The 17,346-nt window shown below is 61.4% G+C and overlaps 2 protein-coding genes across 5 annotated transcripts; both read right to left on the bottom strand.

Annotated features, from left to right (window-relative positions):
- Positions 1-1,235: 1,235 nt before the first annotated feature.
- Positions 1,236-4,245, bottom strand: LOC117648207 (acyl-CoA desaturase). Of its 2 annotated transcripts, none has more exons than XM_034390566.1 (6): positions 4,110-4,245; positions 3,004-3,174; positions 2,701-2,831; positions 2,204-2,409; positions 1,934-2,119; positions 1,236-1,847 (listed from the first exon to the last, which is right to left on the bottom strand). In XM_034390566.1, the coding sequence occupies exons 2-6, from the start codon at positions 3,167-3,169 to the stop codon at positions 1,529-1,531; spliced, it is 1,008 nt and encodes a 335-aa protein (XP_034246457.1). In that variant the 5' UTR covers positions 3,170-3,174; positions 4,110-4,245; the 3' UTR covers positions 1,236-1,528. The 2 variants fall into 2 exon arrangements, with proteins under 2 accessions (XP_034246457.1, XP_034246468.1); XM_034390577.1 differs by having other exon boundaries at positions 4,023-4,157.
- A 740-nt stretch (positions 4,246-4,985) lies between these two features.
- LOC117649435 ((11Z)-hexadec-11-enoyl-CoA conjugase) lies at positions 4,986-15,824 on the bottom strand. 3 transcript variants are annotated; one of them, XM_034392250.1, is made up of 7 exons: positions 15,553-15,824; positions 9,617-9,756; positions 8,909-9,251; positions 6,906-7,036; positions 6,623-6,828; positions 6,327-6,512; positions 4,986-6,033 (listed from the first exon to the last, which is right to left on the bottom strand). In XM_034392250.1, exons 2-7 carry the CDS (start codon positions 9,749-9,751, stop codon positions 5,724-5,726), a joined length of 1,311 nt encoding a protein of 436 aa, XP_034248141.1. In that variant the 5' UTR covers positions 9,752-9,756; positions 15,553-15,824; the 3' UTR covers positions 4,986-5,723. The 3 variants fall into 3 exon arrangements, with proteins under 3 accessions (XP_034248141.1, XP_034248124.1, XP_034248133.1); XM_034392233.1 differs by having other exon boundaries at positions 15,264-15,824; XM_034392242.1 differs by lacking the exon at positions 15,553-15,824 and adding an exon at positions 10,173-10,516.
- Between the last annotated feature and the right edge of the window lie 1,522 nt (positions 15,825-17,346).

The raw sequence follows: 17,346 nt of genomic DNA on the forward strand, positions 1-17,346 counted from the left end.
CCATTGAGTTGCCGTCCGTGCTGGAGGCGTGCTGGAGACCCTCTCGGCGTGCCGGCGTGCCCGGGGATGCAAACAGCAAACAGCCCCCAGGTGCTGCGCTGCTGCGCGGCCGGCGCGAACGCCCGCAAAGGCATGTCCTGTTGTGTCCTGTCTGTCTGCCTGTCCTCGAGGGAACACAAGAAGGGTGATGGTTTTATGGCAAGGTACGCCCCGCCTCGGTGCCAGCAGCAGCCCAGCAAGGTTCGCCGGCCCCGCCGCCAGATTTGCGATCTGCACAGGTACTATTATGACTGGAAAGCCCGGAAACCATGGGTCGAGTAACTGTGAAATGGCCGTCGTCGTGCTGTAGAGGCTGTCCCAACCATGTCCCAACACGGCCGAAAAACAAACAGAACAGTCGGGCGGGGGCGGCGGTTGCAGCGGGGGCGGCGCGGGCGCGTGAGGCGGTGAGGCGCGAGCAGCACAAGGCCCGCCGCAGCTCAGCCGCGGGCCGGGCGCCTCGATCGCGACGTCCGCCCCTTGGTAAGAAAATGTTGCCGCGCGTGCTGCGAATAAAAGCGGCCCAGGGGGGCGGCACCGCGGCCGAACCGCACTATTCGCAGGTCGCAGCGTGGAGAGTCCTCGTCTTTGCAGATTACCGACGACCCCTAGTCCCCTTCGCTCTTCGCTCAGCTTGCTCACCTCATCCGTTCCCTGGAAAACAGACCAGCCCCAGCCTCGCCCCGCCCCGCCATGCGCCTTCCTGGGACACGCCGACGCGACCCCACCACACTGTATCCCAGATGTGACGAGCAGAGGCAGAGAGGCAGAGACAATGTGCGATGTGCCCACCGGCCACCAAACGTCCGCGCAGTCCGCGCCGCCTCCACCGCACTGCACCGCACTCGCCATGCTTCGCGGAATCGGCTGGAGGTGCCGAGGAAACGGAGCAGCGGAGCAGCGCGTCTGGGTCAGGCCGGGGAGGGAGGGGAGGGGGAGGGGTGGCTTAGCGCGGCGGCAAGTCCTCCTGCCTCCTGCCGTACCGTTAGGGGGTGTCCTTCCCCTGATGAGCTTGATGGAGATGGACACTTTGGCCTTTGTGGCTGCACGCTGCATGCTGCACGCCGCCCCCAATGCCCGGAAAGTTCCCGCCTCCGAATCGCTTCGCTCCCAAGTCTGGACTTGGCGGACGTCATCGCCGTGCTCTGAAAATTTAGGATCTTTGGTACAGTAGGTTAGGTTAGGTAACACTCCTGTTGGACTTATGGACGACGAACTTTATTCAACGTAGAAATAAAAAAAAAACTCTCTCAACAAAACGCAGCTTCCTAAAATTAAATTGGCGTCACTACCCTCCAAGGATGGGCCGGGGGCGTCAAGGGACTGAGGTGTGGACGACGCTCTGGTCCTCCCCTGCAGCAAGTCTTTAGCTTCGGACGGCCGCCGCCGCGGTGCTGCAGTCCACCAAGCGCACCGCAGCCTGCACCGCGCCGACGACGCCGAGCCTGTCGGCTCGCCGTGCTCGCTGGCACATCGACCGCCAGCCGGACTACTTGTACTTCTCGAACTCCAGCACGTGGCTGTCGGGGATCCTCGAGGCGTGCTCGAGGCCCACCTTGTTCAGGCACTCGACGAGCGGCTTGCCGGTGTCCACGGCCAGAGTCAGGGCCTCCTTGACGGCGGCCGAGTCCATGGTCTTGAGTTCGGAGGCCCAGCCCGCCGCGCAGTACACGCGGATCCAGGCGGTGGAGCAGCCCGTGCCGTACGTGCCGAACTCGCCCGTCTGGTAGTCCCAGGGCAGCATGTAGTGGTAGTGCGGCCAGTGCGTGCGCGTCACGATGAACACCAGGTTGCTGTCGGAGGACGACCTGGAGCCGGGCGCGGCGCACCGTCAGTGCACGTCAGTGCAGAGCCCTTGCTTGCAAACACACCAAATTCGTACTGCATGGCTCACCTGGCCTTGGGGTCCAGCCCCCAGATGAGGATGGCGCTGTTGACGAGCCAGGACATGTGCAGGGCGAGGCAGTACCGGAAGAAGCCCGCCACGTACACGGACACCAGGATGGACTCGCCCCAGTACTCGACGGGGAAGTTGATGGGCAGCAGCAGCGCCACGATGGGCATCAGCACCCAGAAGTACCTGCACACGCACGGAGTGCACGGGGAGGGCGGGGTTCACAAGCGGCCAAGTTTCTCATACAAGCGTACGGCGCCGAGGGGTTACCTTTTCTGGAACATGACCACCTTGTCCTCCTCCAGGTCACTCATGTCGATTTCCTTGGCCAGGTCGTCGTAGCCCGCCTGCTTGGTCAGCATGCGGCTGCCCATGTGCGCGAAGAAGAAGCCCCGGTTGTGGTTGTAGGGGTCCTTCTCCGTGCCGAAATGCTTGTGATGGATCCTGTGGTCCAGCACCCAGTCGTAGATGGAGCACTGCGAACGCGTGGACAAGTGAAGCACAATGTAAAATCCTGGGTTCGAACACCAGTGCTTCGAGGGTCGTTTTCCGCGGCCACCCCAAGGGGAACAGATAGACAAAATCGTGTCAAAAAATCACATCAATGTAATTTTCACGCCAAAATGGACCAAATTTTGACCTGAGACCGCTCATTTCGAGGGCCTGTCGACTTGATTTGGGCTTTTTCTGTTCTCTCTGGAACGTCCACTCGTCAGGTGATCCTGAAATTGGAGGCTTTACGTCGCTTCCTTGATCTCTGACTATACCTGTCCCACGGTGGTCTGGGCGAGCATGAGGGCGACCCGCAGTCCGAAGGAGGCTTTGTAGCTGCCGTGGGCCCACAGTCTGTGCGCTCCGGTGTTCACGGCTAATGATGCCAGCATGACCATGAAGATGGCTGCGGAGACAAATCAAATTAGCGCCGCGTCGGCCGGCGAAGTGGACAAGGGCCGCCTCTTGCAGCACCCCGATGATGGGCTGCACTTTTATGGAGTCGCCCGCGGGCACGCCGCAGTTTTTCTGCGCGTTCCCGCGATATGACAGCGACTGACGGCCGGGCGGCGACTCACCGTAGAGGGTGGTGCTGTAGTAGGCCTCGGTGATGATGAGGAAGACGCCGTAGAGGGCGGCGAGGTGCACGTGGATGTGGAAGAGTACGTTGGGCCAGCTGCTGTCCCTGGCCTCGCGCGCCTCGCGCGCCTCCGACCCCGCACCGCTTTTCTGCTGCGACGACATGCCCCCTGTGGAGCAAGCAGGGCTATGAAGCAGGGCGACGCGTCATGGACCTCTCTGGCTACAAAACGGGAGTGGGTCAGCCACCCAGTTCAAAGCGAGTTCATCAGTGGTTTTCGGCAGTGTACGCACTGCCCAGCGATTATGCGGGGAATGTCGAGCACAAAAAAGTACACTACCAAAGGAAAGCGTATTCCACGACGATTTCCGCTTTAGATTATCAACGGCGGCTCTTTGAGTGCCAATATTTAAGCCATATTAAAGAAGCCCGAAGGCCGCTCAGCTGGTGCTCGTGCTCAAAAACCAATTCCCGAATTGGTCGCGCTGTCCCCCTGTCCCCGGTGCCCGCTGCCGAGGTCAAAGGTGGGTTCTTTGTGTGCAAATGGGCCGAAGTGTGGTCGTCCACCCACGCCGCGCTAGCCGCCCTAGGCGCGCTGGCCGCGTCACACCGCGAGCCGGCCGGGCCCCATGGCCGGGCCCCATGGCCGACGTGGTCGCCGATGCGCAGGCCGCCAGAACGCCAGACAGCGCGCGCTGCACACCGTGGTACCAATTTCAACGACTGATCCTCTCAACAAAATGTTGACTAAGTCGGAATACTTTCGCCCATTTCGAACAGGCGTTCCAAGTTCGGTTTTCACTGTTATGTGCGCCACTGTGGGATGGAAGATGGAATCCCTAATGTAAGCGCAATGAGGCACACATAGACACCCAATCTTGTCGCACTATGACTCAGCGGGAAAACGAAAAAACTTGGCGTAATCCTCATGGCACTCCGAAACTGTTGGTTGCAACAAGTTGGTTTTCGATGAAATTTGAACGGCTACGGAAAACTTGCTGAATCACTGCTTCGTACTTCGTAGTCAGCTGGGCAGGAGAAAAGTCCGAGAATTGTCCTGGTGCTCGCGAGCTTGGACGCGGCTGGCTTGCTGGCCCAACTCACCGGTGGTAGTGCTGAGCGGCTGAGCGTCTCCGAACCCAGTCCAAGCGAGTTCGGCTTCCTCAGAGAACTGAAAGGGTGTCCGCGGCCACGACGGCAGTGGTGGCGGTGCGGTGGCGGTGCTGTGGCAGGGCCGCGAAGGGCGGGCCGCGACGGCGGGGCACGGCGGCAAGGCGCGGGGCACGCGGTCCGCCCCCCGCGGCCCCGCGGGGAGGTCCCCGCCGTGCATCGCATCGTGGCATTGGCGCCGTGACCGGCAGGGCCGGCAGGGCCAGTGACCATGGTTCACGTACGCGCCCTCCGCGGCAACGCGTTGCTGGCGTTGCCCCACGGCCGCTCGGACCTCGCGAGAAACGCGAGCCACGGGGAACGCAGTGGATTTGCATAAGGCGCCGCGAGCCTCAAATTGCACGACGGCCCTCTTTGCCTTTATGGGGGGCTGTCCGTAAGCACGCCGTAAGGCGCACAAGGCGCGCGAAGACGGGCGGACGGGCTCCCCCGGTCAGTGTCCGCGCTCGGCGTCCACGGGGGTCGTTGCGTTGGCGGGAATGGTGCTTTGGTCTTGGGCTCAAAATCGCGATAAAAGATGACATGGAAGGCGTCAGGCAGGGCATTCACCATCACCTGGCTTCACCTTCACCTTACCGTGCCGTGTTCGTGCCACGACGCCCATGTCACCCGATTTTCAGGTCGGCAGTTCGTGGTTCATCATGGAGTTGAAGAGGGGCGGGGTAAATCAAATGACGGGTAACAATGATTGTGTATATTAATTACGAAGGTGGTTCTCTGCTGGCACTCCCCTTCCCGTACTGTAATATACATGCATAGAATAATGGCATCATCATTTTGACTTTGTTAGTAAAAAATAAAATGTAGCGGTCAAGATTTTTCAATTTTCAGGTTCCAATTTTATTTTATCAAAATTAAACTCAAATAATAGGGCGCACTAGAAAAAACAAAGAACACCACACCCGTCCCAAAAAAATATAAGAAACATTATTGAAAGCTAGATTAAAAATTTGTACCCTGTTTACTACAGACAGCTACATTAATTTTATATATCAGTTAGCTTTTCAGAAGTTATTTAGAACAATCGACTTCAAGCCATGATGAAAAGGTACTATGCCGCATTTCTCTGAAATTTTATCTAGACTAGTTTTACTTAGATAGACGCTTTTTTCCTTTACAGCTACGTAAATTAACAAACTTATTTTAGGTGTAACATTAACTTAAGAGCCTTGTCGATTCGTGATCACCCCAGATTGTACGATTATAATTGCAGAAAGTGCAAAAACGAACATTATTTTAGGCGACTCACTGCTTTGTTCTTGCTCTTTATTTCCAGCTTAACCCGTCAAGCATCACAAACAAATGAGGTATTTCTTTACTTTGGATACGACCTCCACCACGCTCTGCCAGCGCATCCCCCAGAAGTCCAACCCCTTCAGCTTGCTCGGGAAAAGTTCGTCGCCGTTTCAGTGATTCGGACACGACGCCGGCGTGGCGCGGCGGCACCCGGCGGCAGGCAGGCTGGCACCAACTTGGGGACGTCTGGGGCGCCTGGCGGGGTGGCGGACGGACGGAACAACGGCCCGGCACTCCCGGCGACGTCCGCGTCTACGACGCCGAGGCCGTCGGCGCGGTCCCAGCGAGCCGCGCCTCCCTGGGCGACGCCCCGAACATGCCGGAGCCCGTGCCGTCCCCGCACCGCTCCACGCGCCGCTGCACCACCTTGTCGTCGGCCGAGCGCAGCCCCCACGCCCAGCCCAGCGACGCGAACGCGTCGATGAAGTGCGTCGTCAAGTTGATGCGGCCGTTGCCCAGCTCCCCGGTGCGGTAGTCCCAGGGAAACACGTGGTGGAAGTTGTGCCAGCCTTCGCCCACCGCCAGCAGGCCCAGGATGGGGGACTCCACGGGGCTGATGTCCCTGCGGGGAGACAAGACAGGTCGTGTCAGTGGACTCGCCGCAGACACGCAGTCGGCCGCCCAAAATGCCCAAGTGTCGAAGGTCCGACCAAAGGTCGCAGAGCTTCAAACGGCACGTCACGCCCGATCACGCCCACAGCAGGCAATGCGGGCAGCAAGGCGCGCCGCCCAGGTAGGCAGCCCATCGTGCACGCGGCTTGGCGGGCAACACGCCCGGCGCACGATGGGCTGCCTATCCTCGCGGCGCGCCGGGTCCAGGCTGGGACTTAGCAGCGTGGCAGCGTAGGGCCTTACTTGTCGTAGGGTTTGAAGCCGTGCGTGTGCGCCAGGCTGTTGATGAGGAACGCCACGTTGAGGGTGGCGGAGAAGCGCGTGTTGAAGTTGACCCAGAACGAGGCCCACAGCGACTCCTGCCAGAAGTACACGGGCACCAGCACCGGCAGCGCGATGGTGAAGAGGGCGAACAGCGGCTCGTACCACCTGGACACAGACATTCCGATTCCAGACATGCCCTGTCTCTCTCGCACTCATGGGGCGTACCGCATAGGTGCGAGAGAGACAGCGACAGTCCGACAGTGAATCAGTCTTACCGTTTTTGCCACATGACGACGCCGTCGCTCTGCAGGTCACTCATATCCACCTCCTTGCGCGCGCGCTCCACGGCCGGGTGCGGCGTCAGCACCAGCCAGCCTACGTGCGCGAAGAGGAAGCCTCTGCGCGCGTCGTGGGGGTCGGCGTCGGTCTCGGAGTAGCGGTGGTGCACGCGGTGGTCCAGTACCCACGCCCAGATGTGCCTCTGCGGACGCGTCCGCGGAATCGCAAGTCAGACGGAGCTCAAACCCAAACTCAAAACACGGGCAGTCAATGTTTTACCTGTCCGGTGATGGTGAAGAGCAGCATGAGGAGGACGCGGAACTGCCAGGAAGCCTTGTACGCCCTGTGCGACCATAGCCTGTGCACGCCGGCCGTGATGCCGAAGGCGGACGTGTACATGGTGACGAACGCTGCAACATGTCGGACGACGCCACACATTAGTTTCATGCCGAAATCCACTTTCAGCGCGACAAGCGTCACTAGCGATGGATTATTACTTCCACTTCCTGCGCCAGCAGCGCCAGCAGCGCCAGCAGACTGATACCGAGGGTCATTTTCGTCGCTGTCTCTCTCGCACCTATTCGGGACCCCCCCCATTCTTATTTTTTTTAAAAGAGGTATATTTCACATATTTTTATCGAATGACGTCAAATAATTTTTTTCTGCTCCAGGCAGAGTTAGTTTCATCCATGAGTGCGAGAGAGGCAGAGCGACAAAAACGACTCCTGAAATCGGTGTGCAGGGTTCCGGGCGCCGTGTCCACCATGATGACCGTGGCCATGTCGGCGGGACGGTGGGCGATACCATCGCTTCCCGCCCTTCCGGCGCACCACCGGCTAGGTAAATGCGCGGTGCGTGGACGGGGGACGGGGACCGCGGGCCGGCAGGCGCCTCCTAATTTCAAGGTAGCAACACGTGTGGCCGCCAGGCACGGTGTGGCACGGCTCCCCTCCCTCCCTTTGCTCGCGTGGCCGTTGGGCCCGGCCGTCTCATAGCGGCGTGGCGCCGTCGACGTCTTGGGGCACAGGGTGACGGCGTTTTATTGGTCTGGGCCGCGACGCCGCGACGGCGAGGGAAAGGGGGCGGGAGGAGTGCGGGGAAGTTGACCATGCGACCGAGATGCAACTATGTAGTCTCCGCGCTGTTCCCTCCGCGCCGCCCCCCGCGCCGCCGCGCGCCGCTAGGCCGCGACGCCGGGAACCCCTCCCCTCCCGTCGAAGTAGCGAGATGCCGATGCCAGCCGTGTGGCTGTGACACTGTCACGCCGTGACCCGGGGAGTAGCCATGGAGTAGCCCACCGCGATAGCCGGCCACCACCAACAAGCACTGCAGACTGATTGCGAGAGGGTCTTCCCCTCCGTCTCTCTCGTACCCATGGGGAACGCCCCCTGAGTGCGAGAGAGACAGGGGAATGTCTGCTCTGCTGCCAACCGGAAGGCGAATCTCCAATCCGCGGAGTGCAGCCAGACCAGAGAGAGACAGCAACGCAACGACGCACCGACCCTTCCGAACTTGGTCATGCTGCGGCGCTGCGGCAGAAGGCATAGTGACACATGCCGCTGGCGCGCCGTCCTGGCCACCCGGTCCACTGTCTACCCGCGCCCCACTCTATGGCAGTGCTCTCGTTTACAGCTTATCAGCGCCACTTGCCGCGCGGCGACGTCATGGACGTCATCGACGGCCAATCGAAGGACGGCGACCGCGAACCGCGACGCCCGTATGTGTCACGCTGTGCCGGCCGGCCCCGTCATCGGATGGAGCTCAAACCGCTCACGCCGCTCACACCCACCGGCAGACAACGCGGGCCGAGTCGGCTGAGCGCGCACGTGCACCGTGCACCGCGGCGGCGAGTCGGCGCTCACACACTGGGAGCGGGGCGGCGGGGCGCGGCGCGGCACTCGGAATGGTGCACGCGCCGCTGCCCGCTCACGATTCCTCTATTCCTCGACCCTTCCGCCGAGAGGCCTTCCCGGCACAGCCGTGGCGCTGCGTTGGGCGCGCTCCGGATTTCGCCTTCCCCGCTGGCCGCCTGGCCTAAAGCCTGGCCTACAGCCTGGCCGCGCGCCAAGGGCTCGACGTCGGCGTCCGAGGCGCCCAGAGCCATGCTGCGCCTGCACGGCGGCACGCCGGCACGGCCGCTTCGCACGCGGCCCGCGGCGGAAGCGCCGCCGTCGGCCCTTGCCGCGGCACGTGCACAAAACACAGCTGTCCACACAGACAGGCGCACACGCACGCACTCAGAGCGGATCTCAGCGTTCACTCGCGCGGTGCTCAGTACTCACCCCAGAGGGACGTGGCGAGGCGGCACTGGGTGCACATGAGGTACACGCCGTACAGCGCCCCGGTGTGGATGAGCACCTGCGCGGCGAGGTCCGGGTACCGCAGCTTGGGCGTGTAGTGCTCGTTAAGGCGGAGGACGCCGTGGATGCCGCGGCTGTCGTGGACGTGCTCGTCCGTGTAGTCGTCCACCTCGTGCTCCGAGTGGTACGCGCTCTCGGCGGGACTGTGTCGCGCCGCCCGCCGCGTCAACGACGTCGAGGGCGTCGAGGACGTCGACGTCGGCGAGGAGGACCGCGACGACCGCCCGGAGCCGGAAGACATGCCGCTAGACTCGCTGCTGCTCTCCTGTTGAAAGTCCGTGGGTTTTTGTTTGCTTCTCATTTGGCAAAGACATTGACCGTCCGACTACCGGCTGATGACAAGCAGGTTCATGTCGACGGTGACACACATACCCAAGTGGAAACAAACTTTTGGTCCGGATGCCTGTGACATGCGTACGTCATTGAGCTCATACTTCATAGATAACAGGTCTAACATTAGCGTGGCCAGATACGGAAGCTCAAGTGCCAATTTGTGTAATGCGCTTTCCGTTCAAAGACATCCAATCAAATTCTGATAATTGAACTCGCGCTTTTCACTTCTCGTGCATGGGCACTATACTGAAGAGCACGAATGCTGACAGTAGAGGCGGGAGCTCCTTCTTTACTCACCACGTATCCGGCCGCGGCGTCCAGCCTGGACGCCTTGTCCTCCGCGGGCTCGGCCAGCCCCGCCACGGGCAGGCCCTCCATGGGCGCGGCCTCGCAGCACTCCGCGCCTCGGAAGGCGTCGCTGTGCACCGTCATGGCTCCTGCGGCAGAACAAGAAGAGGGTCCGCGTTCAGCTTTGGTGGTCAGGTTCGACAGACTGCGACGCCGTGGTGCATTGCCTCGCTGCAGACTCCACTGTTGGACCGAGCCTCTGGGCGCGCGCAGGGCGTTTGGGGCGGGGCGGGGCGGGGCGGGCGGGGTACTTTGTCGCGTAACTCTCGCGCTATCGCGGCACGGCGTGAAGCGGGACGCACCTGAGTCAACACGCAACCCAGCAATATCCGTCTAGCCCGGTCTAGTCAGTCTCGCCGACTGGGCGGAGGCACAGCGAGTGGCACAGGCCGTGCGAACCGCTGGACCCGGCTGGACCCCTCGCCTGCCGCCGGCCCGCGCGGGCCAGTGGATTCGGTGGCATTCCGACCGACCGTTAAAAAACATAATGACAATAATCTGTTACCAGGCTGGCTACTGCAGTTGCTACCTCGTGGATGTTACCATGGTTGTTTCCGAGTTCTAACAAGCAAACGATACTGAGGCGTCAGTGCTAGTGCAACCTGGAGGAGGACTGCCACCTAGTCCACCCTTCGGACAAGCTGACGCTACACTGCGGACTGCGGCCGCGGAATTTCGAAGCGGGAACCCCACTGCCGTTCCCCACTGCCCTTGAGGCCTTCAGGCAAGCCTTCACCCTAGGGTGGCCTGGAGGACACCTGCCACTTGCTGTTCTCAAACACGTTTAGAATACGTCGAAGAGGCCATTGTTTATGCGGCTAGCTCGATGAATCGAACACACGCCGCGCACCTCCCGACGCCAACCAAAAGCAACCACAGCACAGGCCGCCGAGCTGGCAGCCACAGAAACGACCCCGGCGGCACGCCGAGCTGGCAGCCACGGAAACGACCCCAGCCGCACGCCGAGCTGGCAGCCACAGAAACGACCCCGGCGGCACGCCGAGCTGGCAGCCACGGAAACGACCCCGGCGACACCCCACGTCCGAGCGACTTTCGAGGCTGCTGGAAGGGTGGTCTCTTGCGCGCGGAGTACTGACGGCGGGTTCTTAGGCTTTACAGAAGCGCGCTTGAGGGGCGTTGCGTGCCGGTGCGAGAGAGACAGAGTGGCCAGCTGCGGCGGCAGGCGGCACTGACCCTGGTTCAATCTTGACTCTGCAGCTCGTCTCGTCGCCGCCCCGCCACTGAACAAGGACCGCAAGGACCCCAGTGGTAAAACGGTCGGCCTGTCGGGGCGGCCCAGAGCCCGGCACAGGTGTGCGGCTGATAAGATTGGCTCGTCCCTGGCCGCCCCGGCCCTATGGCCCTGGCAGCCCCAGGCCGCGCGCTTGCAGGGCATGCAGGCGATAGATTAGCTAGCGCCCCTCAAGTCGCGAGTCGCGTCCGGTACTCTAGAAACTGAAGAGAGTGCATGGCATGCTCCTCCTAGGAGTCAACCATAAAGCACACTCTTACCAAGAGCATGCTTGCAAGCACACTCTTCCCAGGAGCATGCTTGACAAGCACGCTCTTCCTGGGAGCATGTTTGCAAGCAAGGAGAGTGCTTGAAAGCATGCTCCTGGGAAGAGTGTGCTTGCAACCATGCTCTTGGGAAGAGTGTGCTTGCAAGCATGCTCTTGGGAAGAGTGTGCTTTGTGGTTGACTCCTAAGAGGAGCATGCCATGCCCTCTCTTCAGTTTCTAGAGTATGGACGGGACAGTGATGCATCCTGCCCGCGGCCCGCCATGCCGCCATCGCGATAAGGGCTCGCTGACTCAGCAGCCATTAGTGCAACGTAAGTTTTTTGAAAAGTGAAAAAAGCAACGCAAACAGGACGACCATACTCGAGCATGCTTTTTTCGAAAAGAAGGCGTTTGTCACGTGACGCGTTCCTCGACGTGAAGGGGCTTACGTCGCCAGTGTCCTGACGGGTCTGCGTCGGTGGTCATATCAGTAACGATCAGTGACGCACCTCCGCGGGGCCCTTTTTGGAACCGTGGCGATGTTGCGATCGTGGCACACCGCACGCAGCCGGGGCCGGGGCTTATGGACTAGGGGCAGCCACAAAGTGCTCCTCTGTGCCGAACCGAAAAGCCTCGCGGACCTAGCATCGTCGCGACCTAGGGAAGGGGGCGTTCGGGTTGTGTATATTCTGGGGAAACGACTACGACTTATCCCCCCCCCCCTTTTCCCCAAGGGGCTTCCTCCGCACACCCTTCCTGTTGGCGGGTTCTGCCCGAGATAGACAGAAACACACACACTAAACGCCCCTCCCGCGCGCCCTGCACGCCCGCGGCGAATCGAGGACTCTGATGGAGGCCCACACTGGTGAAACAAAGGCATAAAAATTATGCCCTTAAAGGGCGTAAACGATTTACGCCCTTAAAGGGCATAAATCGTTAATGCCTTTGGGAAGGGCATTAAAATTTTTCTTGAAATTCCTATACCATTTACGCCCTTCCCAAGGGCATAGAACGATTTATGCCCTTGCAAGGGCGTAAAAGAGTATTTATGCCCTAAAGGGCGTAATTTTTATGCCTTTGTTTTACCAGTGCAAACCGACTCTAAAACGACGGGTGAACGATCTGGCGCCCCCGGGCTCCCGGGTCGGCGCCGGCGTGCGGAAAGCGGCGTCGTCCACCCTTAGCGCCGTGCTGGCAGGCAACGCGGCCACCCTTGCAGCGGTGCGCGACGGCGGCCTACTCGCCCGGCGCTCTATTACCATTACCATTGAGGGCTAGACCACACTGTTCCGCGGTCGGCGCTGCGAGAAGCCTCGCACTTTGACGTTGACGGGTTGACTCTGCACTTGGAGTGCGGTATGCGCGGCCGCGGTCCGCGGGTTCGGCGGTGGCGGTGGGTGGCGACGGTGCGGCCGGCCAGCTGGCATGGCGCTGGGAGCACGGCGCTGCGGAGCACGGCGCGGTGCGAGCGGCCTAAACGGTGATGTCATCGAGGGCGTGGGGGAAGGCGAGGCGCTAAGGTGCGGTCGTGGAGCAGCGGGAGGGAGACGGGGAGCAGCGGGGCCTGCTGCGGGCTCCACGCGGGGAAGGGCGTGGACACAGGCCCAAACAAGAGGGCCGCGTTTCCAGGTTTCCCGGTTTCCAGGGCCGCGGAATGCACCATCACGGCCCTATCGCGGCCTGGGTATCGAGCGCCGGCCGACGTGCGTCGTCACGGCCGTCGTCATCGTGGCGGCGGTCGCGGCGTGGCGGTCGCGCCGGCAATCGGAAAGGAAAGCCAATCCCGCGGCCGACAACGTCGACACGCCGACAATAGCGTGGCCGCGTTGTGTTGTGAATGCTCGCCGTCCTCACCGCACCCCTTGCAGTGCAGTGCCTCGCAGAAACACGCGCCGGTGCCATGCAGTGCCTTGCAGTGCCTCGCAGTGCCACGCACGCGTCTGAGAAAAGCGCGAGGCACGCCGCGCTGTGATGAATTGCGCTTCACACCGCCCAATGGCGCGGCCGCGCGGCCCGATGGCGGGGGGCGTTCTTCGACGGCCAGACAGGTTGTTGTGCCGTCCGCGTCCTGCCCGCGGCGCCTTTGACTGCTCCCTCGCCCTTCTATCTAATCGCCTCTGGACGCCGAAAGCCAAAGCGGTGATGCCGCTGGACTATGGCGCCAGGGCGAGCCGAGCCACTGGCCCGCCACCTGCACCTGCAGATTAGTCGCGATAGTGCAGGCAGGGCGGGCAGGGCAGGCAGCGTATCCCCAAAATTAATCCCGCGCCGAGCATCAACACGGCGGCATCATCACCGCATCACCGCCAACGCATCGGTGCCGCGGCCATATGTGCGGGTGGGGCTTCCCCCTCCCCGCCCAATATGTGGCTTACAGTGGTGGTGCTCCGCGCTGCCGTGACGCGCCGCGACGACGCACCGCGCGCCGGCTGGGTAACTCTAGCCCGCTTGCTGACACGGCAGAGTCCGAATCCGCCCGCCACCGGGCGAAAACGGAAAGAATGGTTTCAAAAAGCCCGCCAATGGGTTGCTGCCACTCGTGCCGAGCGAGCAGTCGCGAAAAAGAATACCGCTTGCTAACAGGACATTTTTTGTCGCGGCCGCGCCGCCGGCGTGCAGTCCTGCCTGGGATAGGTCACACGTTGTTAGCAAGTCTACGGAACGCAAAATGAACGAGACAACAAGTGGACGCGCAACAGAAAGGAAAAGTATTCGGGAAAGGGAGAAAGAGCGCGGGGGAGAGGGAAGGGGGGACTAGAATCACTCACGTGTGACCAGGGAGGGGGGGGGCGTGGACGCGTACCGCGCTGCAGCACTAGGACCGCGACTGACTACTGACTAGGGCATTGCCACGAGAATTTTACAGCGCACGCCGCTTGTTAGGCAACCTATCGCACGGGTGGGTATTGCTGCGAGCGCGGTGAGCGGAAGCCAGGACACCGCCCACGTCTGGGCCGCGCTAGCCAAGCTAGCCAAGCTAGCCAAGCTAGCCGTGCGGGTCGTGCTATGCTAACCGTGCAGAGAGGCGGCGAACGTGGAAAGCCATTTTGTGGTCGCGCAGTGTTCACGTACGTAGCGTTTCCGTCGCTGCCTCTCGCACTCCACGGGACGCCCCAGGAGTGCGACAAAGACAAAGGCAGAGCGATGTCCGGAACCAGTTCGCTGAAAGCAGCTGAAAGCCCTTCAGGCCAGTGCGGCGGGCCGTCAAAGTTCAGAGCCAGACAGCCAGACGTCGAGCGTGGGCACCAAAATGATGTCACTGCGGCCGGGATAGCCAGGAGCAGGAGGACGGGAGGATGACACCGCGGTTATAAAGCGGTGCTAGTTTGCCGGGCAGCGCGACGAAACCTCCTTTTTTTTGGCGACCAGGAATAACGAGACTCCTTTCGCAGTGTTGCCGGGGAAGAGTGGAGTGGAGTGGAGTGGACACACACCTGTGCCGGCCGTGTCACGGCACCGATAAGGCACTGCCGGCTTGCCGCGCTGCTTATCCGGTCCCAAATTGCCCAGAAACTAATCTTGCTCCTTGCTATTGACCCTAATCCCGGCCGCGAACAGTTTTCCACAGGTGCATGACGCGGTGCCGCTTTACAATCGATCGCTCTCGCCGGACGCGGACCGGCCGGTTCTCGAACCCGCGACCGCGACTTTGGCCCACGAGCGTTTCGTTATTTCCGAGCGGGCATTGGGCGGGCCGGCCGCGCCGCGCCGGGCCAGTGGGCGGGGCGGCGTTGCTCGGCCGGGCCCGCCGGGCCGAGCCGAGCCGAGCCCCGAAACTACTCCAGGACGAGTTCAAGGTCGGGGCCGGAGGTACCTCTCGGGATCCTCAGGATCCTCGAATTTCCGAAAGGCGAAAACCTCAGCAACACTGTGCCGCCAAGCCGGCCCCGGCCCTGTCCCCGGCCCCGCCGCGTCCCCTCTCCTTCGGCCGTGTTTACATAACTGGTGCAGAGGTAGAAGAGAAGAGGACACAATCCCGTCTTCCGCCGGGCCGGCACTGCGGCGACTGCGGCTCCCAGGTACAGTATTTACGCCCCTCCGCGCGGCTGTGCCGGCCTGTGCCGATACACTGTAAGCCTTACACCGTACCGCCTTACCTGTCTTGCCTCACTGCTAATCACTGCGAGGACACAGAGTCGGCCGACAGAGTAGAGTAGAGTGGACCGAGAGACAGAGCGCGCTGCAGAGCTGCAGACGCAATCTCAGCGTCCACCTGCCGCAGCGCCGCGCGACGGGCGCCCCATGGCCCGGCCCGTCGGCCCGGCACGCCCAGCACGCCCTCGGGCACGGCGACGACGCTGTCGACGCTGTCCTGTTCGTGGGGCCGAGGGGCTCCGGGCGCCGCGTCTCGAACACACACGCACACACTGACACACACTCACGCACCACGGGTCAGCCTCGAGTGGGCGATGGGCGGTGGGCTGCAGATGGCGGGCAGTGCCACTGACACAGGCCACACTCCGAACACTCGCAACACTAGGGCGCTAGCGGCGCCAGCCTGGTGGCCTGGCGTGCTGAGGACGTGTCCAGCTGCCCACTCGTCCTCGAGGTCCTCGGTCTCGTCCTCGGTCCTCGGCCGCTGACTAGAACCGGATGGCGGCGACGCGGTGCACCGACTGAACCGGCCGCGGCGACGGAGGAGAGGCGACTGCCTTCCTTTCCTTCCGCGGCCGCGGAGAGCGGCGAGGCGAGCGGCGGCGGGGCGGCGGAGCCCCGCGGCCCGGTCCCTGGCATGGCAGTCCCTGGTAGGGCCCGGCGGCCCGGCCATGGGCCCGGCCATGGGCCCGGCCCCGCATGCGGCATGGCGGCGCGCAACGGTGCGGTGCGGTGTAGGGGCTCCGAGCGCCGGGCGTGGCGTGGCGGGGCGTGGCGGGGCGTGGCGGGGCGTGGCGGGGCGTGGCGGGGTGTGGCGGGGCACAGCGGCGTTGCGCTTAGCTGAGCTTCAAGGGCCGAGGGCCAAGCCCTACGGATGGGCTGGGCAGCCTGGGCCCTTCGTGCTGCGGGGCACGGAGGGGCCGAGGGGCCCCACTCCGGTCAGCGGCGTGGGACGGTCTCAGCCCCCCGCCCGGGCGCGCCCCCTTCCTCCACACACGTGCGCCGTGCTGGCCGTGCAGGCCGTGCGCTGCATGGGCTCGACTCGCCGTCCCAGAGGCCAGAGGCAGCCAGAGGGCCTCGACCTTCCATCAAGCTGCAGCTGCTGCAACCCAGCCCACACTGCGGCCGTGGCCCTGCGCATTCACATTGGCGCAGGTGAGACAGAAAACGACAACGCATCTACCACAGATACCGCCTACATTTTTGGCTTCGCCCAATGAAATGAAAAGAAATTAAATAAAATAAAATGGCGGAGCCATCTGGAGTCAGAGCCACGATGTCTGAAAACCGTCAACACGGTCCGTTTTGACACGGGACAATGTAGACAACAGTAAATGTGCGGTCGGAGAGCGAACAAATGGAGAATAGGAAAAGAAATGAAACAAATCGACAAAGAAATCAAAGCAACAGAATAAAATTGTTGTTTTCTATCAGTTCGTTTGTAAGAATATCACGACACACGGGAACGCATTGTAATGTAATTTCTTTATGTTGGTACGCGGTACATTTGAATCAAACCTGAAAGCGAATCTGCTACAATTTCAATGTGAGTCAGTACGATGCTGGAGGGGAACATTTGAATCTGAACGTGCAAGGAGTGATTCGAGTAGCCCGACTGGTAAATGTATCCTAAATTGGGACAGGCTCACCCCGGCTCGCCTGGCAGACGTAATCAACCTTACCTGCACACCTGACAAGTTCACGTGTTTTGCGTGGTGTTGCGATACAGTTCCTTTCAGCATCTATGACCGAACTCGAAATGGTTACAGACAACTAAAATGAGAACCAACGTTTAGGCAACCTTGACAAACTCGAAGCTCTTTCCTCATCAACATCAGCTGATGCATTATAGACACTGCGGAACTGCGCAATCGAAACTTATTTTTGTCATATTGAGTTCCGTAAGGTTGAGTGGCTCATGAAAAGGAATTACGAAGGCGAAGCCTGAATGAACATTCGCTACATAGTCCTAGAATCGAGGACTCCATTTCCCAAAACAGCGCTTATCTCCAGCAAACAAGTCAGACACCGTCTGTGGCTGAGACCAGCATTCGACGACAGGAAGGCAGTAAGCGTGGTGCGTGA

The sequence above is a fragment of the Thrips palmi genome, unplaced genomic scaffold (genome assembly GCF_012932325.1).
Source record: "Thrips palmi isolate BJ-2018 unplaced genomic scaffold, TpBJ-2018v1 HiC_scaffold_10, whole genome shotgun sequence".
NCBI lineage: Eukaryota > Metazoa > Arthropoda > Insecta > Thysanoptera > Thripidae > Thrips > Thrips palmi.

Bases quoted from the DNA above. Each gene is read 5' to 3' on its own strand.
- LOC117648207 (XM_034390566.1), bottom strand. From the start codon at position 3,169: ATGTCGTCGCAGCAGAAAAGCGGTGCGGGGTCGGAGGCGCGCGAGGCG. The intron at 2,832-3,003 runs GTGAGTCGCCGC...TTGTCTCCGCAG, and splicing joins CTACAGCACCACCCTCTACG to CCATCTTCATGGTCATGCTG. The intron at 2,410-2,700 runs GTATAGTCAGAG...ACGCGTTCGCAG, and splicing joins CCCAGACCACCGTGGGACAG to TGCTCCATCTACGACTGGGT.
- LOC117649435 (XM_034392250.1), bottom strand. From the start codon at position 9,751: ATGACGGTGCACAGCGACGCCTTCCGAGGCGCGGAGTGCTGCGAGGCC. The intron at 7,037-8,908 runs GTGAGTACTGAG...GACATGTTGCAG, and splicing joins CCTCGCCACGTCCCTCTGGG to CGTTCGTCACCATGTACACG. The intron at 6,034-6,326 runs GTAAGGCCCTAC...GTCTCCCCGCAG, and splicing joins GGCTTCAAACCCTACGACAA to GGACATCAGCCCCGTGGAGT.